This window comes from Cheilinus undulatus, linkage group 6, assembly GCF_018320785.1.
Source record: "Cheilinus undulatus linkage group 6, ASM1832078v1, whole genome shotgun sequence".
Classification (NCBI taxonomy): Eukaryota; Metazoa; Chordata; class Actinopteri; order Labriformes; family Labridae; genus Cheilinus; species Cheilinus undulatus.
In genome coordinates this window covers 6,569,356-6,593,355 of record NC_054870.1, presented here as the reverse complement: position 1 = coordinate 6,593,355, position 24,000 = coordinate 6,569,356, and the positions used below count along the sequence as shown (strand labels likewise).

The following is a 24,000-nucleotide window of genomic DNA, read 5'->3' as shown; positions in this document are numbered from 1 at the left end:
TATCATTATGAGACAAAGTTCAAAATCATGAGTGAAAGAACAGGTGATAACACAACTGTGGGAACTGGTATCTCACTGTGAATTGTCTTTCATATTTCATACTAGCATTTGTTTAATTGTTTCCATTAAATAATTAGAAATAGGGTATAATTGCGTAGCCTTTACATTTTATTAAGAATTATTTTACTTTAATTTTTTGCTTAATTAATATTTTTTATTTTTGATATTTTATTATTTTTGTTTCATATTTTTTTAATATTTTTTCCTCTATTTTATTTGATGAACTTTTATTGTATTTTATTTGATTATTTAATGTTATTCTGTCATTCTATTTTATTTCATCATACTACATTTGATTAATTTGTTCTTTGAATTTCTTTTTTTTTTTTTTGCCTTATTTAATGTCTTTATTTTATTTTGTCCTTGTATTTTATCATTTATAAGTTTATTTTGTTACATTTTTTTTCATTTTATGTTTATTTTATTTTTTTATTGTATTATTTTTATTTCATTTTTAATTGATTTTCCTTAAAGCTGTTCTATTTTATGTTATTCTGTTTTAATTTTCTTTTTATGTTTTTTACTTTTTTGTTTCATTTTGTTTTATCCTATTTTATTCTATCATTTTAAGATTTCATATTATTATTATTTTTGCCGTATTATTGTATTCTTTTAGTTCCTTTTATGTTATTTTGTTTAATTACATTATTATATTTTATTTTATTTCGTTTTGATTTACTTCATTTTACTGGCGGAAATGAGCTTGGATGGTTATTTATTTATTTAATTTTTGTTGTTGTTGTTGTTGTTGTTATTGTAGTAACGACCTCCTACCAGCAGGGGGGACACGCGGGTGTTTTTCCCCGGTCTTGTGGACACCTGCCGCCAATGAACAGAAGTGTCGTGAAACACTGAGTAATGGCGGCTGAATGAAAATACTCTTTTAACCTCCTCCTTCTTCTAAAGTTTATGAAGTTTTAGTTTGGTCTTTTTTTGTGTCGGAGTTTGAATAAAATGTCGTCCGTGGAGCAGCTGGTGTCCGCCATCTTGGAGGAGTTCCTGAGGATGGCAGTGACTGAAATCTGTCAAAAATTCACAAAAGAGGAAGAATCTTCTGGCTACATGAAGACTGAGGTCAGAGAGATAAAAACAGACCATTGTCTATTATTTTTTGATGCTAGCGTTTGATATTAGAGCTATTTACTATGGTTCTTCAGAAGATTCAATAAAAATAAATCTCCACAGATAGAGTTTAAATTTAGGCTAATGTTTGTGTCATAAACCTCCTAATTATTTAACATTTAAATAAGTTCAACAAAGAACTCTGAGTTCCGTCTTTCTACAGATTAAAACCCCAAATGCTGATGAGAAAAGTTAATGTACCTAAAGACTTATTCAGTGCTGCACCATTAATCTATTCAGAGTCACGATGTCAGGCTGTGCATTTAAATAAAATAATTATTATTTTAGTATTTAGCAGTACTTTAAAGGTTTACTGAAATGTCTGCAGAAAGGCCTTTAAGTTTTAAAAAATGCCATTATTGACTTTTAGAGAAGAACCTTTATTTTTATAAAGGAGGAAACTTTATGTCAGCTCAGTTCAGACTTCATTTTGGCTTTAAAAAGTAGACAGATTATTCAGCTATATATGCTGGATTCACTTTTTTGCTACATTTGACAGATTTTGGATAAGTGCTGTTAAAGTTTGAGGACGATGATAATGATCCCCTGTGTTTGGGACCCCTGTTTTGGAAAACTCTGGACTGAACAGCAGGAATGCTGGAGTACCTCAGCACAAAGAGCATCAACACAGACACTGCAGCCTAGTTTCATGAGGAAGACTTCAGCTGCTCTTCATTCACCCTCTGTTTTTATGTACACAGTGTGTTTATATGTGTACAGACAGTTATTATTGTTATTAATATTTTGTGCTGCAGGAGCAGCTGCAGGCCGTGCTGTGGAGTATCTGCGGGGCTCTGCTGCAGGAGCTGAGGAGGCTGCTGGAGGAGAACGATGAGCTGAAAGACAAGCAGCTGGAGGACAGTAAGGACCTTTCTTTTACTGCCATGTTTTCATCATTAGGGGCCCCATGGGGCCACAGTTTATCCAGAGGTAAACACAGTAAATCAAAAATTTAACCATCAATCCATCAGCAAGGATATAAAGGAACAGGCATATGTTTCACTCCATTCTCCCAAAAATGTAAATGAACTGGACTGAAGCGAGAATTTGCATAATATCGAACCTGTCCTGAAAAAAATAATGACTGACAAAAGTTTCAGAGTCAAACACGGATGCAGGAAAATGTGCTCCATTTTCTTTTTAACGTGTGAAAAATTTAGACAAAAAAAAAAACAGACTCAGTGTGCAAGGACCTTTACAGTGATACTAAAGGCACACCTATGCCAGGCAGTCTGAAGAAGCGGGACAACAGGTCCAGGTATTATAGCAGACATTTTTAAAAAAAGATCAGTGCACCCTGGATTTCTGACTTAATCTAGCTTGATTATAACACTGAACTTTTTAACGCTGAACTTTTACTTTTTTTCTAATGCGGTGAATTCTCACAGTACAGCTCTGAACTGTCATATTTTGTCGTATAAACTGTTATAGACTAGATAAATTCACATATAAACGTAGCGTTACGACTCAAACTGTCTCTGTACACGTATTCCATCAGCTGAGAATCTTTATTGACAGCGATTAACATCATTAAAATGTAGTTATTTTTTTAAAAAGCACTTTCAGCTGAAATAAAGCTGTTTACTGCTTATTCCTTACTGATTTCTGTCACTCATCCTTTCTGTAACTCTGCTGCTGGAACAGTAGACTCACACTGTCTGTGACTTCACATGCATGCTTTTACAGCAGTGAGAGCACAGGTGTCTATGGAAACGCAAACTATTTGGGGGTTTAGCGTACCAAACCGAACTGAATCAAACCGGACCCCCTGATGGAAACAGGGCTTAACAGATGTGTGCCCAGCTCTGTTTTTACTGCTCAGCTGTCATTAATAATATCTCTGTCCACAGAGGAGCATCTGCAGGACTCCCCCCTTCCTGCAGCAGAAGAATACGCTCAGGTAGAGCTTTTCCACCAATCAGAAGCTCCTGTAGGGGAAGACCCCCTGGAGACAGAGGCCGCAGACAGCAGCAGACAGACGTTCAGCTGCAGCATCTGCAGCAGCACTTTCTCCAGACGTGCCAACCTTAGCGCTCACCTGCGTGTCCACACCAGAGAGCGGCCCTTCACCTGTCCCACCTGTGGGAAAGCCTTCTCCGCCCGCAGCAGCCTCCGAGTCCACCAGCTCACCGTCCACAGTGTGCAGCGGCCACACACTTGTTCGCACTGCAGGAAGGTATTTGGCACCCGTAGCCACCTGAGGACACACCAGACATCCGGTTGGTGTCGGCGTAAGTGTTCGGCCTGTGGCGAGATGTTGTCAGCGAGGTGCCGCCTACCTCAGCACAAACTGATCTGTCAGAAAACACTCAAGAGATTCAGCTGTAAGGAGTGTGGAAAGGAGTTCTCCAAGAACAGCTACCTGACAGCTCACCTGAGAGTCCATCTGGAGGAAAAACCGTTCAAATGTCCAACGTGTCAGAAAGGATTCACCACACAGCGCAGCGTCCGCGTCCACCAGCTCACCATCCACAAAGGTCTGCGGCCATTTACCTGCAGCTTCTGCAGGAAGACCTTCGGCCAGCAGAGCAGCCTCAAAGCTCACCTAAGGATGCACACAGGCGAGAGGCCGCACACCTGTGAGCTCTGTGGAAACAGCTTCTCCAGCAGGAGCAGCTTGGCGGTCCACCGCCGCGTCCACACCGGAGAGAAGGCCTTCAGCTGTGAGATGTGTGGGAAGTGCTTCAGTGTGTCGGCTAACCTGAAGCGTCACCAGCTCGTCCACTCTGGCAATCGGGCATTCAGCTGCGATGTCTGCAACCGCACTTTCACCCAGGCTGCTCACCTGAAAGTACACCGCACAGTGCACAGTGGTGAGTGGGCGTTTATTTGTAATGTCTGTGGGAGGGGATTCAGACAGCGCAGTGCCCTCCTGGTTCATGAACAGAGCCACACCGGCGTCAAACCGTACGGCTGTAACCAGTGTGCGAAAAACTTCTCCACATCAGCGTCACTGAAACGCCACCAGCTGGTCCACAACGGACAGAGAGCGCACACTTGTGACGAGTGTGGAAAAAGCTTCAGCAGCGCCCACATCCTGAAGACTCACCTGCTGCTGCACGGCGGTAATAAAGCCTTCTCCTGTGATGTTTGTGGGCGGGGCTACAGTTCTCTGAGCTACCTGAAGATGCACCGGCGCAGCCACTCAGAGGGAAAGCCGTTCAGCTGCCCTCAGTGTCAGAAAACCTTCACCACACAGGCCAGCATGAAGCTGCACGAGCGCACACACAGCGGAGAGAAACCTTTCATTTGTGAGGTCTGTGGGAAGAGCTTCAGTGTGTCCCAAAACCTGGTCAGACACAACCGCGTCCATAGCGGTGAGAAGCCCTTCGAGTGTGGTGTGTGCGGGAAGAGATTCACCCAGAACAACAACCTGAAGGCTCACCAGCTGGTTCACACGGGGGAGAAACCGTTCAGCTGCTCCGTCTGCAGCAGGAACTTTGCATCCATGAGGAACCTCAGAGAGCACAAGTGTGTCCTTGCTGGTGGAGTGAGGTAGAGGGGATGGAGATGGGAGGCTGATGAAGATTGTAGGGCCAAAGATGTCCTGAAACTGAATGGGAACGGGCTTCTGCTTACAGGAGAGGTTTGTTTGTGTCTTCACTGAAAACAAGGATGCACTGATGAACACCACAAAAGATAGTCTAGGCTTTAGGGAAATGAAACAAAATTAAAAAGTCCTTTTCCTCTAAATTAAAGTAAAAATCTCTAAATAGTGCCCAAATAAACTGGTGTTTTGGTTTAATTTCATTCTTAGATTGAGTTCATCAGTTTTAGTGGTTTTATATTCTAGAGTGGCAGTACATTTCCATTAGTTATGACTGAAAACACATGAAATCAACAGAATTAGATCCAAGGTTTTGATACCTCAGCATAAGTCCCAGCTCTTTCATACTACTTGTTCATATCATTGTAATGTAAAATACACAAATTTAAAGTGTAATAAAAACCATTGAATATAATTTGCTCTTTTGATGATCATTATGCTCTGCCTGCATTGCACTGATTTTGATTGCCATTGTCAATGATCATATACTGAATTTAAGTTGTTTTTGGGGTACTAAAAAAAAAATAATGAAGATAATCATAACTTTATTTGTATAGCACCCTCTGACACGTAGGTTTACAAAGTGCTTTAGCACAGGGCAAAAACAACATAGAACAAAACGTAAAAGTTAAACCACAAAAAAACTGAAACAAGCCAGAACAACATAAGAAGCATAACACTAAGAAACAAAAAGTCAGTGTTAGATCCCAGGAACTGCAAGAACCGTCATAAGAGCCATCATAAGAGCCCAGGCAACAAAAGAGCCATAAAACATAGAAACTCCAGGAAAAACAAAAACATCATACCCAGGCATATTTTAAATATTTTTTATGGATTTAACAGCTGTTGTAGCAAAAACATTAAAGATATATCTACAAAATCATGCCTAAAAAGTCAATTTTTAAACTTACTACAACTGTCACATTTGATATGTAAGCTGGTCATTTAGAGCAATGATTCTTAACCTTTTCAGCCCATGACCCCCAAAATAAAGGTGCCAGAGACCCCCACTGTACCTGAAAGTGGCTGAACACAGTCATGCACATTCAAGAATAGTCATGTGCAGACAAGGCCACGGAAAAATAGCCCAGCCAAACTGGGGGCCAGCAAATCAGGGTCCATTGTAAGTTAAGCTGTGGTATTTTATATTTAACTTGAATAATAACCACTCTTATCAAAGAAATAAATATCTTTTTAATTCATTTGTGCAATAAGTAGACCTCTTAAAAGTGTTAATCCTTTTGTTTAAAACATAATTAAAATACATTAAAAATAGCCAAAGTGGGTTAATAATGGCAAAAAAGCTGGGAAAGGTGGTGAAATTGGAGTTTAAAAGTAGCAGAAATGGGTTAGAAGTGCCAAAAATCAGAATACAGTAGCAAAAAATAATCAAAAATGGGTCAAAGTGGCAAAAACAGGCATATTAAGTGGTAGAAGGGGATTTAGAAATGGGCTGAAATGGTATTAAAATAGTAAAGAGGTAGAAATTTTGGGAAATGGGATGGAAAAATGATATAAACTGGCATAAAAGGGTTAGCTAAGGCAGAAAAAGGCAGAAATGGGTCTAACTGGCAAAAATTAGCATATTGTGAAATGGGGTGTAAAAGTGGTAAAAAGGGGTTAATAGTGGCAGTAATGGTCAACAGAGCCAACAATAGGCAGAGTGGCAAGATTTGGTTTTGAAGTGGCAAAAACAGGCAGAAAAAAAGGTGGTGGAAAGGGTTTAAAACTGACAAAAATGGGTTTTAAGTGGCAAAAATGTGTTCCAGTTGGCAAAACTGGTGGGAAAAAATGATGACAAAATGGCCAGATGGCAAAATTGGTGTAAAGTGGCAACAGTGTAAATTAAAAAATAGTCTTTTACCCCCCAATGGGGTCCCGAATCCAACGTTGAGAACCACTGATTTAGAGGGTGGTACTATATTATTATTAAAAAAAAAAAAAAAAAAATAGGATGCTGCGGGCTATTTTGTAATTAGAATAAAATTTTAGAACCACTTTTACCACAACTGTTTTTATATATTGCTTCAGGACACATGAAATTTGAAGTAATCCATGTGAGGTTTTTAGCACTGATTGTTTAGAATTTTATGACAGAAAATGCCCCTAATTCTCGGATGTCCTAAAAGCCAGAGATGCAAAGATTTAATATACTGTTTAATATTGTTGGGAATGATGGAACTGCACATCCCACAATCCATTGCAGCTCCCTTAATTCACCTGTAATGGTGACTTTAAACATTTTAAAACGTAAACGGACTTCTTCATAAAAGTTTGGTGTTTGTAATGTTAATCAAATGTTTAGTGTTGTGTTTATATTTAGTCGTCACACAGCCAAAGTTCGCGGGGTTGTAGACATAACCATGGTGACAGTGGGCCCCGCCAATCAGAGATGTCGCCGTGACACTCTGGGATTGTGGGTAGTGTAGTACTTCTCCCCTATGTCGTGAAAACATTTTTTCTTCAGACAAGGCTGTCGTTATTCTAACTTCATTCTTCTAGAGGAGCGTGTACTATCATTTCACACAGAGCTCACGGTAATTGTACCGGAAACGGTTAAAGCGTTATATTTTAACGTTTTTGGCGAGTGGGGTATTTTATTTTGAAGCAACAAAGCGGAAGTGGCTGTCGCTGTCAGAGCCCCGGTAGAATGGTCAGCGGCTTTCCACGGGGTTATCTCCTTTACACCCGGGTCAAACAGCTCCAGCTACCCTAGTGAACCGTGCCGGGCAAACTATCCTAGTCCAGCCCGAATGAGATGGAGGGGCTTCGGTTCCGGCGGGTGCAGAGACCGCGGGTCATCACCGACGAGCTGCCGGAGCACCGCTACAAGTCATCGAGGTAAGAGAGGGGACCAGAACCGCTCCGTGACCCACATCCCGGTTTGGGAACCTTAACAGGAGCACCGATAGGAACCGTAATGGGACCATCCGTCACCCAAACAGCCGCAGAGGGAGAGGCTCAGTGTTTCCGGGATCCGATTACTCAACCGAAGTTTAACCGATCAGATACCGAACATGGAGGGCTGGGCAGATTATACTGTTTTAATATTTACTGATATATTTTCAACGAGATTAAGAATAAGACAATATCATATCAGTACAAAATGTTATGTTGACGATTAAACAGTATCTGTCAGGTCAAATGTTCAGTAAAAACATTGTTTACATTAGAATAACCACCATTAGGTGAGAATTCAATCGGTGATGTGACATTTGTGGTCAAAGTGGAATTGTTATTGTATTTAAGGTGCTTTTACCAAATTAGTAAAGATCATGTAATGCTGATATTTAGGATATAAAGTTGAAGTCCTGGATATGGATGTAGGGATGCTGTGGTTCAGTATTGGTGGTATCAGTCCTGTACCAAAGCCACCATGTGATAATATGGCGTAAACAAACTTCAAAACAAACATGGAGGACAGTCAAAGTTCTCTGTTCGAAATCCTGGCTGAGAAGACGGTAGGGGTGTACAAATAATTCAAGTTTAAACTCAGTCATAATTCTGTTCCGATTGTTGGTTATTAAAATGGCACGTAGCTGATTGCACATCTGTATTTGAATAACTTCCCACTTCTTTACTATGTCCAGTATCTAACAACAAACGGGGTAAAGGCATACAAATGCTGTGAGTTATTATCGTGCTTAATGTATGGTGGCCATGAAGTCTCACACTAATACGAATTCAAAATGCTTTGTATTGATAGAAAACATGGATGCAAATAGCCACAACACCAACAGGCGGCACATGAATGCACATTTAAAACTTGTTCAATTAACTATCAGGTGAAACACCAATATACAGTCAGTCTAATTTACAACAAACAGACTTTTAACTTAAAAAGAAAATTACCAAATCAAAAAACACACTTATTGTTTAAAAGCATGAGAACAAAACAAAACAAAAAAACTCCCTTGGCTCTTTCAAGCAGTTCAGATTAAACTAGCAATAAAAGGAAAACAAAAAATGTACCTTTTTCTGTTTTCCAGAATATAGTGTAATGAACACAGTTGTTTTCGTCTTTTTGTTTTTTGTTCTGATCAAAAAGGGAAATCAAAAAACAGAACACTGGAAAAGTAACATCCTTTTTCACAACACCTGCAGCAGGTCACACAGATGGAGAAAATAATGTTACATCAGGAGTGTTATGTTCTTTGACCTTCCTTTTTTGATCACAACAAAACTTCTATAATTCATTTCTTTTGGGAAACAAAGGAGAAAGAGGAAGTGATTTGTTTTTTGTTTTCCATGTTTTTTATTCCCAGTTTAGCATGAAATTTGTCTTGACTTTGGATCAGCCTTTCAGATTCAAAATCTTTCTGCTACACTGACCACATTCAAAATGCTTTTTTTTTAAACATAAAACACAAATTACTCCACCATGGAAGTAGTCTGACTTCTCCCAGACCAACATGCTTTATAAATCTTGTGATTTGACTTACATGATATGAAAAATATTAAGGCATTGAACAACATTCTGGTGTGTGAATGCCCCTAAATGATAGTTATGATACTTATTTGTACTGTGCCTGGTTGTGTTGTCACTAGAAACAATAGCTTGGCTTACCAGGCTCATCAGTGTCATCCAAACCAGCATTAAATGACGCTGTAAAGTCAAAGTTTTGGGTCAGGATATTTTAAACAGCGCTTTATGCTTTATTATTAAAGATATGAGTCGAACAGCTGAACTGATAACAAAGGTTTCAGGCCGCCTCTTAAGTAGGACTGAATGATTTGCAAAAATAATCTAATTACGATTTTTTTCTCTCCAATATTGCAATTGTGATTTAATATGCAATTATTCTTAGGTCCCTCATTTTATGTTTTTTTTTTTTGTTTTGTTTTGTTTTTTTTTTTTACAAATTCAAGCAATAAATCATTCCATATTATAGCCTACATTCAGCCAGGACACTCATCATACATTTAACCATTTTACTGAAAAATGGATCTACTACAGTTTTAGTTGGCAGAGAAGGCTCTGCTCTAAAGACACTCCCTGGGTTAGTCAGCAGCATGCTTTGACTTTTGAGTGCATCGCTAGAAACATCCATAATGGATACATTTATGACAGTGTTTATTGAAAACATGAAATTATTCAGAAGAAATAATCCATAGCAGCATGAATCTGAATAGGGAGGTGCAACAAGCTTTATGCTAAAAAGGAGGCGGCTGGGGTGGAGGAGGTGAGCTGGCTGTCACCTGATCACAACCTGGGGTATGGCTTTTGTGAACTCACACTAAGCATCATCAATTTTAGGTAACATTCATAAAACACAAAAGGGAGGATTTTTGTAAACTGTTATAAAAAATTTGACACTTGAATGTTTGCATAATGTGCATAAAATCTCTGCTGCTGCAAAAATCTGATTTATTAAACTGGTTTTTGACACATTTCAAGTTAAAGAAACTTTGCAACTTCTGTGATTTGTAAATTGCAGCAGGCCATATTGCAATCTAATCTAATTTGCGATTAAGTGCCCAGCCCCAGTCTTAAGGAGTGTTAGTAACATCGTTTAATCCGTGAAACCACAATATTGTGAAATTTATGAAAACAACAGCAAGAGAGACAACAGTCAGGGTCATTTTAAGTGTACAATGTTAAATATTCCTGTGGTTATAGAATTATAAATAGACTATTTTTATTTATTTTGATCTGAACTGAACTGTTATAAAGTGTAAAAACCTTATAACTTCACCTTTTTCTGTTATACTTGACAAGAAAAACAAGCTACACCGTTTCTAGACAGTCTTCTGTGTGGCCTGCTTTAGGCTTCTTAATGGCAAAATCAGAGTAGAGACAGAGTCCTAAAACTGTCTCCCAGTTGGCACCTTGTTGGCCTTCGTGATGTCTAAATCAGAGCTTAGACCTTGTCCTAAAACCGTCTCCTGTGTGGTCCCATGTTGGCCCTCTTGATGGCTCAGTCAGAGTTTAGAACCATATCCTAAAACCATCTTTGATGTAGCCTGCTTTATCTTCTTGATGTCTAAATCAGAGCTTAGACCGTGTCCTACATCCGGTCCTGTTCCTGAAGTGTCCTGACTCTGTTTCCTGTTCCAGCACCTACAGCGGGAGGGTTTTCCAGGTGACTCTGCTCTCTCTGGGTGGGTTTCTGCTGCTTCCTCTCCTGGTCATCATCCTGATCCTGGAGTCTCCCATCCATCCTGATGTATTCATGTGGGTTCACACTTTTACTCACCAGCATCTTCTGTTTGAGATAAACCAAGTTTATATTAATGATTTCTAATTTATAGATCATTTATCAATCCTGCCCCAGACTCCAGCTCAAAGTCTAGGGTTTTTTTCAGCCCTGAATTTGAGTTCTGTGATCCGTCTCTGATGACAGACTCAGTTTAAAATGCTGCTCTGTTCTGTTTGTGTGATTGTTTTGTATAAACCACAGTTTGCTTGTCTGTGAGGGAGCTCATGGTTCACTTTGTGCTGCAGATATCTGAAAATCTGCTGACTCTGCTGCTTGTCCTGGTTAATAATTCAGTTAAGAAACAACATCAGATGCATGAGGGCTGTTCATCTAGACGCTAAAACCTCAGATATTAAACTGTTTATGCTACAAATGTTTCTAAACCAAATGTGATAATGTATGATTTGGTTTTTAAAAAAAAACTAAAACCATCACAGGAAACTGTAAAGTTGGAATAATGATGAAGAAGAATAGCAGAGCAGTGTGACAGGAACAGTCACAGGCAGACTTTACTGCTAGGCAAAGGTAGGCGATCACCTAGGGCCCCAGATTAGTGGGGAGACAAAATTCACTTTACCTGTTCTACTGCACCAGCCGGTATTCTGGCTGTTTGGGAGTTTAAGGAAAACACTCTGATTAAAAGTATGAAATGCTCAGTAGTTGGTGACGTTATAGACTGTTAGAGAGAGGAAGATCTCAGGATCCTACTGAAGTCCAGCAGTAAAGGCTCACAGATACACAGAGACAGAAACTAACCCTTTAGTGTGAGGAAAACAGGAAAACATCAAACTGATGGTGTGAGCTTCCTGCCCTCTCTGTCATATAGTCTGAAAATCTGAATAATCCTGTTAATCCTGGAATCAGATGAAGGTTAGGGTCCATCAAACAAAACTAGAAACTTTATGGGGTTTTTCCATCACACTGAGCGGCTCGGCTCTACTTGGTTTGACTCGGCTTGGCAGCCCAGTGTGGTAGGGGATTCGCTTTTCTACCACAACCCGACCACCCGTTTGAGGGCGAGCCTAGACCAGAAGACACAGCATTTTGAGCCCTCATAGATCTCATCCACAGTCACTAACACTCAGGGATGGAAAGTAACTGATTACATCTACTCAAATGACTGTAAATGAGTAGGTTTTTTAGGGTACTTGTACTTTTTGAGTGCATTTTGAAATGAGTACTTTTACTTCTACTTACAAGCATTTTAACCAAAGTAATAGTTCCTTTTAACTTGAGTACTACACTGTTGTACTTTTTCCTTCTCTGTTGACTCCACAGTAGCACACAGAGAAAAAAATGAGTCCACATCACAACTCAAAACAGCTGATGACTACTGGGGTTCTTTTGTTCATGTTTCTGGTGGAGTGTTTGCACCATGAGTGAAGTTATCCACTGAGTTAGAGCTCCCACCTGTGACTTTAGGTGTTCCTAAGGAATTCATGGTGACTATTCTTCATCAGTATGCATTTCCTTGCTGTGAGGTTGACTTTCTGCTTTGTTCTTGCCAGAGGAGACCCACCTTACCACAGACTTTAAAGAGTTGGTGCACCTCTGTCAGACTGTAAAATATTTATTTTAAAAGTGTAGTTTAACTTTATGTAGTGTGACTCAAATAAAACACTTTTACAGCGTGGGATTTACCCCTATATGAGTTTAATTAACGCTGTAAATTGTACTTGTAGATGATGATTTTATCTAAGCCTGGTTGGAGATAAAGCTCATATTTTCTGTATGACTCATCAGTAGTGTCGCAATACTTAAAGTAAACTCCAAATGAAACACTCACACTACTTTTACTTGATGGATACCTGAGTAGTTCTGTAGAAAGGGTGAAAGTTAAGCCCATTTTTTTTTACTCTTCTTTAATTCATCCTGACATTATTGTTAGTAACACTGCCAAATACAGCAACCTGCCAAACACAATAACAATGGTGTTAAAGAGCAGTTATGGGCGCTGTTCACCCCAGCAGTTAAGTGTTAGCATTGATAATGCAAATAAAGAGGAGAAAACAGGGAGAAAGAGGAGGGGAAGCAGAGAAAGACAGGAAAATAAAACATGCAAGAGAGAGAAGGACAAAAAGGAGTCAATAAGAGGAGGATAAATGGGGAAAAGGAGCAGTGAAGAAAAAGACATGGTAATCAAAATAATCAACAGAGGTTTATTTATAGAGCAGCATTCATACTTGAATCAGTTCAAAGGTCTTAACAGGGTTAAAGACTAAATACTGCAGAAAGAATGTCAAACAAAAAATGACATTTTTTTTAATTTTCTATAGTAAGTGCATGTGTTTTACCTGTTTAAATGTGTTTTTAACCCAGATTCAGACATCTTTACATCAGTGTTCTGTGATATCTGATTAATAAAAGTTAGAATTAGTTCTTTGAATTTAGATATGTAAAAACTCAGATAAATGATTAAATAAATATCGTCTATTGTTGGCCTCATGCTTAGAATGAAGATGGGTGATTTCATCTTCTAACTTCTACAGGTATGCTTTTATTTCTTACTTTGTCGTTTAATAGACTTTATTGTTTGTGCAGTTTAAAAGAACCTCCGGTGATGAAGGGCTGCTGGGAGCCGAACCTGAAGCTCAGAGAGGCGACGAGATTGTTTGAAGACCAGCTCATCGGACCAGAATCCATCGCCAACATCGGAGGTCAGTGAAGTTAGTTCTGTGTTATGTTTAATTTAAGGTTGAAGCATGTAGAAATTTAGTGAAAGCATCTAACTGGGGATGCACAGACACCGGGACCAGTACCAGTATCAGCACGTGTTCCAGTCTGACTTCTCATTAAACATCACAGATACTCAGAATCATTTTAAATCATGATGTGGCAAACTAACTGCCTTTGTTATTATTTATATGTCCTTTCTTGTTTTTTTCCTGTCATTATTTTGAGCATGAATCAGAACTAGCTGAATATTGTTTTAATCTGAAAGGATCTGTTATACTTCCTGTTGCTCTGTTGAAGGTTCTGATAACTAGACAGAGTTAGATCTTAGACTCCTGGTGATCTGTACATTAAAACAGTGTGAAACAGTCCTGTGCAAAAGTTGTAGGCATGGAGGGCACTAAGGATTTAGCACGGGCACAACCTGGGGCTGGAGAGGGGGTGCAGGACGGCCAGAGTCACGCTCTAAACATGTTGATGTACACATGTTGCTCGGCCACCGTGATTAAGCTTCACAGCATTTCTTTAGTCCGGGCCTTTTCACCTGGTATTACACCCAGAGATTGCCAACGGTTTTTGGGACATCCATAGCATGACCAGGGGCTTGTAGAAACGACCACACTACTATCCACCGGGACGGTACCCTAGACCAGTGATTCCTAATCATTTTTCCTTAGCCCTTCTCGTGTCTAAGAAAAGCTACACCCCCCAGGACCCACTTTGAAATTGCGCACATCAATTTAAATTGTTTTTATTGACAAAATCTCAACATAATAGGCTTACAGAGACATGTTCTTGACAAAAGATCAATTTATAAACTATCCATTATCACAACTGTATAAGGGCCCCTCTAGAAAAAAAATAAAGAGGATCTGTTAATTTTCAAGAAAAAACAAAAATTCTCAAGTTTAAAAGTTGATATAGAAGAACAAAATAGAAAATTAAAACTTCAAAAGTTGTAAATGTACATGGACCAAAACTTGGAATTTTTTAGATTATAACGTCCAAAGTCAAAAAACCCAACCACTGTTGTCATTTTGGTTTCTTGTAAATCTTTGACTTGGTTGGAAATTTACAATTCTAAAAACTTTTTAAACTCGTAAATTTCCAATTTTTTCTTGTAAATATCCAGTATTTTAAAATCTGCAATTCTGGGTTTTCTCTCTTGTCAATATGCAACTTTATATCATGACTGGTGTTGGTCTTTTTGCCCCACAGATGTTCTCTACACTGGAACTGCTGACGGGAAAATTGTGAAGCTGATTGGTCGAAGAATTCACACAGTGGCGAGACTTGGAAAACTTCCCTGTGGTGAGACCCAGTTTGGTTTGATATGAAATATGACTGTTATTGTGGAGAGTTTGACCTTTGAGGAGGTCACAGACTGTAAACATGCTCACATTCAGACTCCAGGGTTACTTTCTGATTGGTTTGTTCTCTGGATTTAACGAGCAGAGCACTCAGTTTCTTGACCACAAAGTGACACAACCATCACTCCAAAGCAGTGGTTCACAACCTTTTTTCCTCAGGCCTCCCCTACTCACATCTAAGAAAAGCTAAGCAACCCTAGGATCCACTTGGAAAAAAAATCCCATCAGTTTTAATAGTTTTCATTGATAAATTCAAATATAACAGGCCTGCTCAATTTTTGAAAACAGAGCCGTGTTAATTTTGTTGACGAAAGCTAGGACTAATAATATTCGTTGACAACCTTTCTTCCATGACAAAGACTAGACTAAGACTAACCAAAAAAGATCTCTGATGACTAAAACTGACTAAAAGTAAGTTTAGTTTTCATTAAGATGACTCAAACTAGACAAAAATGTAATTTAGTTTTCATCAGACATTCAAAATCCATGATATTTCTCCACTATGGTTAAATCTGTTGCATCTGTATCTATTCTGCCTCTCAGCTGAAGAAAGCAGGGACCCCAGGTTTGGCAGAGTGTAGAGAACCCACTACCATGGTTTGGTACCAGATTTAAGCAAGAGAATAAATGCTTGGACTAAAAGTTAAGACTAAAATGTGAGGACTTTTTATGGACTAAAACTAGACTAAAAAAGAGTAGAAGTGACTAAAATGTGACTAAAACTGAAAGGCATTTAATCTAAAGATTGAGACTAAAATTGAAAATAGACATAGCTGTTAAAATTAACACTGGTACAGAGAAAGTCAAATCGGTTCCAACATTGACCCCTGGGGCACACCGTACTATAAAGCTACATGCTGATGAGGGTTTAGATAAATCCCGTAATCAGGAGACCTGAAAATGAAAATAACCCCATTTTAACTGGATGTTGTCTGCAGGGTCCAGGGAGGAGGAGTCCAGCTGTGGAAGGCCTTTGGGGATCAGGATCGGACCCAACGGGACCCTGTTTGTAGCGGACGCTTACTTGGGCCTGTTCGAGGTCAACCCCACCACAGGTAAGGGAAGGTGTTCATTAGATTTAGTCGAGGCTTAAGGTTAAAATCATCTTTATTTTTAGTTACTTCCACTTTCACGCAAGAAGCAACACTAGAGCACATGTGTAAGTGCACTTTTAACAGCTTTTCTCCCTTATTATGAGAAATTTATGGATAAAACTAAGCAGTAGTCTTTTGTTTAGTAAATAATCCTTATGAGGGGATGTTTTTATTGGACTGAGTCCTCCATTCAAAACAGGAAGTAGTATTGAGACGGAGGTCATGGATGTGGGCATAGCTGAGCAGTCCTGGTCTCACCTCTATAAATCCTGAGTGCTGATATTGTGTGTATGTGTGTGTGTGTGTTTGTGTGTGTATATATATATATGTATATATATATCTATATATATATATATGTGTGTATACATATATATGTATGTATATATATGTGTGTATACATATATATGTATGTATATATATATATATGTACATATATATTTATACATATATATGTATATATATGTGTATGTATATATATATATGTATACATATATATATATATATATATATATATATATATATACATATATATATATATATATATATATATATACACAGTGCTTAAAAAATTTATTAGACCATCTGTCATATTTGTTTCAAAGACCATCCAGCATCATCAAGTGCTTTCATGCGGACCCCTTCATTTTCAGTGAGCTTTCCACATTTTACCATTTTGAACAGGAATGAGGGATTTCAAACTGAATTCACCCAAATTTGAGCCGGCTCACTGGGCTTCTCTGAGAAGTCAGAAATTAATCAAGCACAACATTCAACCACTAAAACTAATTTTTTTGTTCAGGAATGCAAGTAAATAACTATAATTTGACATATTAATCAAGAAATACTAATGTGCTTTACTGTTTTTTCAGTTTTTTTGTAAATCAGTAAATTTGAAAATTTATGGATAACAATAATAATTGTATTTTAGCATTAAAAATATCATTTTGGTTAAAAGTGCTTTTACATATTGGTGTATTAACCATTGCAGAAACATAAAAAATGATTTGGGTAATTTCCAATGCTGTTAATTTAGGGCAGCTGTGGCATAAACCTTACTTTGGTTAGGGTTAGGGTGGTCTAATTAATTTGTTAAGCACTGTATATATATATGTGTGTGTGTGTGTTAGTGCAAAAATTCGACATATTTTCATATTTTAAGGATGAACAAAGAAACAAACTTAAGTCATAAGAGAAGAATTTAAACTTAAGAAATTAGAACGAACAAAGAAAAGACTCGAGTTGACATAGGTCTGTTGGCCCAGCCTGACATTTACATCAAATATATCAGCAGATATTTGACCCCCAACAGACATTCAGGATCATGTGACTGCAAACCTATTGAATGAAACTTTTTTGCCTTTAATGAAATGTTTTTGCAGTCGTCCTTTAGGGCCCCTGTATTTCTCCAGCAGCATTAAAACATCCTCTACTTGCCTTTGTTGTTTCTTTTCTCTCATGCGTTGCTTCGGCTGCATCCTAACAGCCTCTGTTTGTTTCTGTTTCTCTGCAGGTGAGTCTACCAGGTTGGTGAAGGGCGGTGAGGAGGTCGCTGGCAGGAAGTTGTCATTCATCAATGACCTGGCGGTGACGCAGGACGGGAAGAAGGTGTTTTTTACCGACTCTAGCAGCAGGTGGCAGCGCAGGGACTACATGAACCTGATTATGGAGGCGACTGCTGACGGACGGTGAGCTTACATCAACACTGACTGTTTACTCAGCAGTCCTGACCTTTAGGAACAGGACTGATCTGAGTTATTTACACTTTATTAAAAAGTTTAATCTGATTTAATCCACACCTGTCTTGTTCTAAAACCAGGTGAACTATTGTCTCATTGATCATTATCGTTCTGCTTCCTGTTGTTAGAGTGTTGGAGTTCGACACTGAGACCAAAGAGCTGACGGTGGTGATGGAGAACCTCCGCTTCCCTAATGGGATCCAGCTGCTGCCTGATGAGGAGTCTGTGCTGGTGGCAGAGACCACGATGGCCCGAATACGCAGGTACCAGGAAACTGTAAACTCACTAGTTTGATGGTAGGGGGGGCTAACATGGAGGTTTAAACTTTAGCTTCCTGTGTCAGAGTCCATGTAGCCGGTCTAAACAAAGGTGGGATGGACACGTTCATAGACAACCTGCCCGGTTTCCCCGACAACATCCGGCCAAGCTCAAACGGAGGTTACTGGGTGGCCATGTCTGCAGTACGACCCAATCCCGGCTTCTCCATGCTGGACTTCCTGTCCCAGAGACCCTGGATCAAGAAATTCATCTTTAAGGTAAAACTAATCCTTGGACAGGGCAAGAGAGCTTTTCATGGGCTTTGTGAGATCTGTGGATTAAAGATGATAAGTTCAACAGCAGAGAGACCAGAGGGGGCAGTGAAAGAGGACTCAGCCAAAGTCATGTCCTGATGTTTACAGAAAGGAGTTTGCCTCTGAACTGGAGTTTTAAACAGCTGACCTACTGATGTTTTAAGGAAAGTCTACAACGATAGTCCGCCATAGCTAGTTAAACAGCATGCTAGCCTAGTTAATCAAGCCACATGCTAGCTTAGGTAATTAAACTATGTTAGTTTAGTTAATTAAACCGTGTGGTTGCCAGGCTAACTAAGCAGTGCATTGTTTTAGCTAAGTGAAGTAAGATCTAGCTTAGCTAATAAAAGCATGCGCAAGCTTGGCTAATTAAACTATGTGCTAGCTTAGGTAACTAAACTCTGTGCTAGCTAAGCTAATTTGGCAGTGTGCTAGCTTAGGTAAGAGTGCTACTGTATGCTGGCATAGCTAATAAAACAGTGCCCTAGCTTAGCTAATGAACCCAGTTGCCAGCTTAGCTAATTAAACAATTAAATTAATTAAACCTTGTGCTAGCCGAGCTTATTAAACTGTGGGCTGTTTTAGCTGAGTAAACTGTGCTCTAGCTTAGCTGATTAAAGTGTGCTAGCTTGGCTAATTTAACTGTGTGCTAGCTTAGGTAATTAAACCCTGTGCTAGTTTAGCTAATTTGGCAGTGTGCTAGCTTAGTAAACTGTGGGAGCTAGTCTAACTAATTAAACTGTGTGCTAGCTTAGTAAACTGTGGGAGCTAGTTTAACTAATTAAACTGTGTCCTAGCTTAGTAAACTGTGGGAGCTAGTCTAACTAATTAAACTGTGTCCTAGCTTAGCTACTAAAGCCTTGTGCTAGTTTAGCTAATTAACCAGTGCGCTATCTTAGCTAGTGAAGCCATATGCCAGCTTAGCTAATTAAACAGTGTTATAACTTAGTTAATTAAACTGTGATATAGCTTAGCTCATCAAACAGCATACTAGCTTAGCTAATTAAACAGCAGGCTAGCTCAGGTAATTAAACTGTGTGCTAGTTTAGTTAATTTACCTTTGTGCTAGCCAGGCTTATTAAACTGTGTGCTATGTCAGCTAAGTAAATTGAGCCCTTGCGTAGCTTATTAACTAGAGTTCTAACTTTGCCTGTTCAACTGTGCATGATCAACAGCTGTAGGAACATTGAGTTAGGTAAACTGTCAACAGGTCAGTAACATGACTGGGTATAGAGGGAGCATTTTAGAGAGGCAGATTCTCTCAGAAGTAAAGATGTGATGACAGGACTGGATTCACAGGCTGGATTGAATTCAATTTGTATATGGGGTGTATGAACAATGACCATGAGGATAGCAGCACCCTGATCTCTGCCTAAAGTCTCAACTTTGACCCACAGTTGTCCTAAAGTTTCTCCCTGTAGGATTTGAAAATATTAGCAGTCCAAGGAGGTCATGACAGTTTATGGCAGGTCCTTTTAAAGCGTCCTGCAGGCATAAACGCTCTTCTCTTACCTCCTTTTTTCTTTTAATTCCATCCATGCCTTTCCTTAATCTTCCTTCACTAAACCTCACCCTCTAACATTCCTCCCTCCTCTCCAGCTCTTCAGTCAGGACGTCCTGATGAAGTTTGTCCCTCGGTACAGCCTGGTTGCAGAGCTCCACGATGGTGGCATCTGCACACGGAGCTTCCACGACCCCAACGGCCTGGTGGCAGCTTACGTCAGTGAGGTACATGAGCATGATGGGAGTCTGTACTTGGGCTCCTTCCGCTCGCCATACATCGCTAAACTTGACCTCAGTAAGGTCTAGAAGAACAACCGATGAATGAACCATCAGACGGACAGACGGACGTTTGTGAGTCATGGGCATGTCTGAAGAAAAAGACCTTGATATTTAACTGATTTTATTAAACAGGATGTGAAATAAATCCATCAGACACAGAGGGCGAGGGAGGTTTCACAATAGAGTTCATTCTCCCCAGAGGATAAATCGAAGGAGAACCTGCTGAGGTAAACTGCTTGATAGTGTTTTCATGTTCATTTTTGAGGCCGAGGTCAGACTGCCCGTTATCACCATCCTGATCTAGCAGTCTTGGAATTTCAGGACCTGTTCCCAAAACCTGTTCCCTCTCAACTTCCAGACAGGAAGTCTAGCATGTTGGATTTTTCTTTTTGCCTTCTACGATCTGTTTCATCTTATCACAGGCATCAGCCAATGAGAGCACAGAGCGCTCTGCACGTGTAAGCAAACCAAAAATTTAGCAAGGAAACATTAGTACAACATCCCTGCTTTTATGATGCATCTTAAAGGGGTGACCATGATAGACAGGAAATAGAGAAATGTTAGCGAGAATTAGCAGACGCCCTTCAGGAACCTCAGAACGCATCGATGTTCTCAGTGATCGTCAGATGAACACTTTGTCCCTCTGAGAATAGAAGGGACGTTTTCTTTAGTTCTGGTGAAGCCTGACGTTAGCTTTGAAAATTGTGTTTCATCAGCTCATAGATTTTTTGACGAACCAACCAATAAAACAGGTAGAGGGTGGACCAATCATGTTAACGCTGCCTGTTGTTGCTGTGCTGCTCTTTGATCTCACTGAGAGAATCCCAACATTCTATCACATACACACACGGTAAAAGTCTGAGAGCCAAAGATCATCATCAAACTTTTACAGTAATTGTCAAAAATCATTCAAAGATAGCAAAAAAGTGAATCCAGCGTAAATAACTGGATTATTTGTCTTCTTTTTAAACCCAAAATGAAGTCTGTAGGAGGAACTAAGTTGGAGTTATAGGGCTTGGAAGTGGACTTAGATGATGAGTGTGAATGTGACAGAATGTTGGGACATTTGCTTTGATCTCACTAAGGCTGACCACACACCACTAGCAAATGTCTCCTGGAGAACAGCACAGCAACAAGTTTCATACGTATACAGAGAAAAGTCAGAGATTGGTACTTTATCCAAACCTGAATGACAGGAGAATTAGAGATCAAGCAGACATTTAGACCACAAACAGAAAAGTTTTGAAACAATAATGACTCCATATAATCACCTAATCTGACACACTGACCATCATAATACTAAAAGGATCTGATCTCGGCTTTAAAACTTGTTCCTTTCTTTTAACCCCCACCCCAGCTTCTACAGTCACATGTCGACATATCCTTGGGGAATGACTCTCCCTCCGGAACTGCTCCCTCTGCTGCATCAGTGTTTTATTAAAAGGACGTGTTGAGACTGATGGTCTCTTTACATAGCAGCTTTCACCATCAGTATGTGACTGTGGAGTAGTCACGTGACTCAAAACCTGCTTTCCAAGCTCATCTCCATCGACAAATTTTAACTGCTGTGTTTCAAACATCTCTACTTTTTGGTATTAACGTCTCTGCTGCAGCGCGTGGAGACCGCTAGTGATTGATGAGATCAAACGGGGCTGCTAACTACTGTTTCTGATCTGTGAGTCAGTATTATCCACCTTATGGTGGTTCTCTAATCTAGATATGATTACGGATGGAATTTCTGCTGATATAGACACTAAGAAATATGTTCAACCCAAGAGCTAACCTTGGGGATTTACTACCAACAGCAGTTGTTTTGAAAGGAATGAATCCTACATTTAGTAAGAACCACGGCAACCAGCTAAATGTTTAAATAAGTTTAACCTCTGGTCTTTGCCAGCTGTGGTGTTTAAAGTATTCTGTTTGCTGCTGACTGCATCAGGGATGGGATTCTTCATAATACGGGATTTTAGATTCACCAATCTTGATCACTCGGCCACTATTCCACTTGGTTTTGGGGAAAAATCCCCCAACATCCCCAGCTTCACCAACATTCCACCCTTGCCTTTGAAGATGATGTCATTAAAGCTTTCAAAGTATTCCATCCATACCTTTGAGGATCTTTAAAAGTTGTTCTTGGTCCTTCTGGATGAGTCATTGATGAGTCTTGGAGTCATTTTGGTAGGCCCCACTGTTCACAGTTTTCCCTATTTGTGGACAGTGGCTCTCAGTGTGGATCTCTGGAGTCCCAAAGCCTTAGAACTGTCTTTGTAACCCTATCCAGACTGAGGGATGTCAATGACTGTGTTTCTCATCTGTTCTTGAATTTCTGTCAATGGTGCCATGATGTGTTGCTTTCCTATTAATATGTCAGTAACAGTTATCTGTGGTCGTTTCTTTTATTTTCCTCTCAACAGTAGAAAGCAGAAGAGTAAAAATATCCTTTTTAAAGTGTAACAGATCACTTTCTAACTTTACAATGTCTGAATCGCTGTTATGTTTAGGATTTGCATTTTGTCATTATGGAAAATACCACTTTGATTGGTGGCACTGAAAGTCACACCAGAGTTGAAGCAAAGCATCATGGGAGCTAGGAATAAGATGGACAGCCCTTTACCATAATTAGAACATGACATATGACCAGTATTAGAATGTTTTCTCTTTCTTTGTTCTTTGCCATTTCCACCAACTTTTCCAAATGTTGCCAACATGATGTATTTATGAAATTTTTACTGTGTGCAGAGTTTATATTTTTTTTCATAACGAACAACAACCGTTATTCATTTTCATGTGTTTGTCTTTTTTTGTGTTTGTTTTGTTTTTTTTTAATATGACTTAAGCTTAAGCTGGCTTGAACCAACTGCCACTTGTAAAAAGGCAACAACAAACAAACAATGACCACAACTTTGATTTTTCATCTTCAAACTGTGAAGTTAATCAGTTTAGAGAGACAGTGATTTTTACCTTCACATAAACATAATAAACCCCAGCAAATGTAATAGTTATTAAAGCTGCTGTTACATTTGTGGGATTATTACATTTAAAGGTGCAGATCTGTGGGCAGTTAATATGTTTGCAGGTGTTAGACACAGCTTTCTTTAACTTATGTTTTTTTTCATCAACATATCGAGCAAACCGATCAAATCACACCCTGTCACTTTAGAAAATATACTGTACATCCATACCTGTTCAAACCTGATATATGATCCAGGCCTAGATTGGATGACCTGTGTGTTATTATCATTCCATTAAAAAAGTTCCCTTTGGTTTAGAAAGAGGCCCCTGTCTGGATCAAACCTGCTGTGATTAGATGAATTCATCTGTTTTATGTGAAAGTGGGGGCCTGAGTTTGTGACGAAACTGTCAGTCCTTGTAGAGATTTAGATTTCCCTCTCTTCTGTGTGTTGCTTTGACGTTTTCTATTGTTTATTTTTTGTGAACTTGGTGCCAAATTTGATTTCTGATGTTGATTTTGTTGATTTGCACTGAAAGTTTAGAACTTCACATTTCTATAAGTGTTAGCACAGATCTGCTGAGAGAAAAGAACATTTACTGCAGTTTTATATCTTTCTCTTCCTTTATTTTTTCTCCCTCAGTATGTGAAAACGGATTGCACTTGTTCCTTAATTTAAATCTTTTTTGCAGCTTTTGAATAAAAATAACATCAAATCTTCTGCTCTGAGTTTTTCTGAGTCACTGCAGGTTCTCTGAAACCTCCAGTGGAGTTTTCTGATCCCTCTGGAATTATGAGCTTCTGTCAACATTAGCAGCAGATAAATGGTGGGTGTTTCTATCAGACATGAAGCTAACAGATATCCTATCAATACCAAAAATCTGTGGCGTTTGT

At 39.2% G+C, this 24,000-nt stretch overlaps 2 protein-coding genes across 2 annotated transcripts; both read left to right on the top strand.

Annotated features, from left to right (window-relative positions):
• The first annotated feature begins 887 nt into the window (after positions 1-887).
• On the top strand, positions 888-5,119 carry LOC121510676 (gastrula zinc finger protein XlCGF57.1-like). The gene is made up of 3 exons (XM_041788832.1): positions 888-1,134; positions 1,938-2,043; positions 3,033-5,119. Exons 1-3 carry the CDS (start codon positions 1,015-1,017, stop codon positions 4,679-4,681), a joined length of 1,875 nt encoding a protein of 624 aa, XP_041644766.1. The 5' UTR covers positions 888-1,014; the 3' UTR covers positions 4,682-5,119.
• A 2,293-nt stretch (positions 5,120-7,412) lies between these two features.
• Positions 7,413-23,802, top strand: LOC121511425 (adipocyte plasma membrane associated protein). The gene is made up of 9 exons (XM_041790107.1): positions 7,413-7,570; positions 10,788-10,904; positions 13,471-13,586; positions 14,821-14,913; positions 15,911-16,027; positions 17,577-17,751; positions 17,931-18,065; positions 18,146-18,338; positions 19,974-23,802. The coding sequence occupies exons 1-9, from the start codon at positions 7,488-7,490 to the stop codon at positions 20,181-20,183; spliced, it is 1,239 nt and encodes a 412-aa protein (XP_041646041.1). The 5' UTR covers positions 7,413-7,487; the 3' UTR covers positions 20,184-23,802.
• Positions 23,803-24,000: the final 198 nt, after the last annotated feature.

Coding starts and splice junctions, on each gene's coding strand:
- LOC121510676 (XM_041788832.1), top strand. CDS start 1,015: ATGTCGTCCGTGGAGCAGCTGGTGTCCGCCATCTTGGAGGAGTTCCTG. Junction 1,135..1,937: donor CTGGCTACATGAAGACTGAG/GTCAGAGAGATA, acceptor TTTGTGCTGCAG/GAGCAGCTGCAGGCCGTGCT. Junction 2,044..3,032: donor AGACAAGCAGCTGGAGGACA/GTAAGGACCTTT, acceptor CTCTGTCCACAG/AGGAGCATCTGCAGGACTCC.
- LOC121511425 (XM_041790107.1), top strand. CDS start 7,488: ATGGAGGGGCTTCGGTTCCGGCGGGTGCAGAGACCGCGGGTCATCACC. Junction 16,028..17,576: donor CGAGGTCAACCCCACCACAG/GTAAGGGAAGGT, acceptor GTTTCTCTGCAG/GTGAGTCTACCAGGTTGGTG. Junction 18,066..18,145: donor ACGATGGCCCGAATACGCAG/GTACCAGGAAAC, acceptor TTCCTGTGTCAG/AGTCCATGTAGCCGGTCTAA.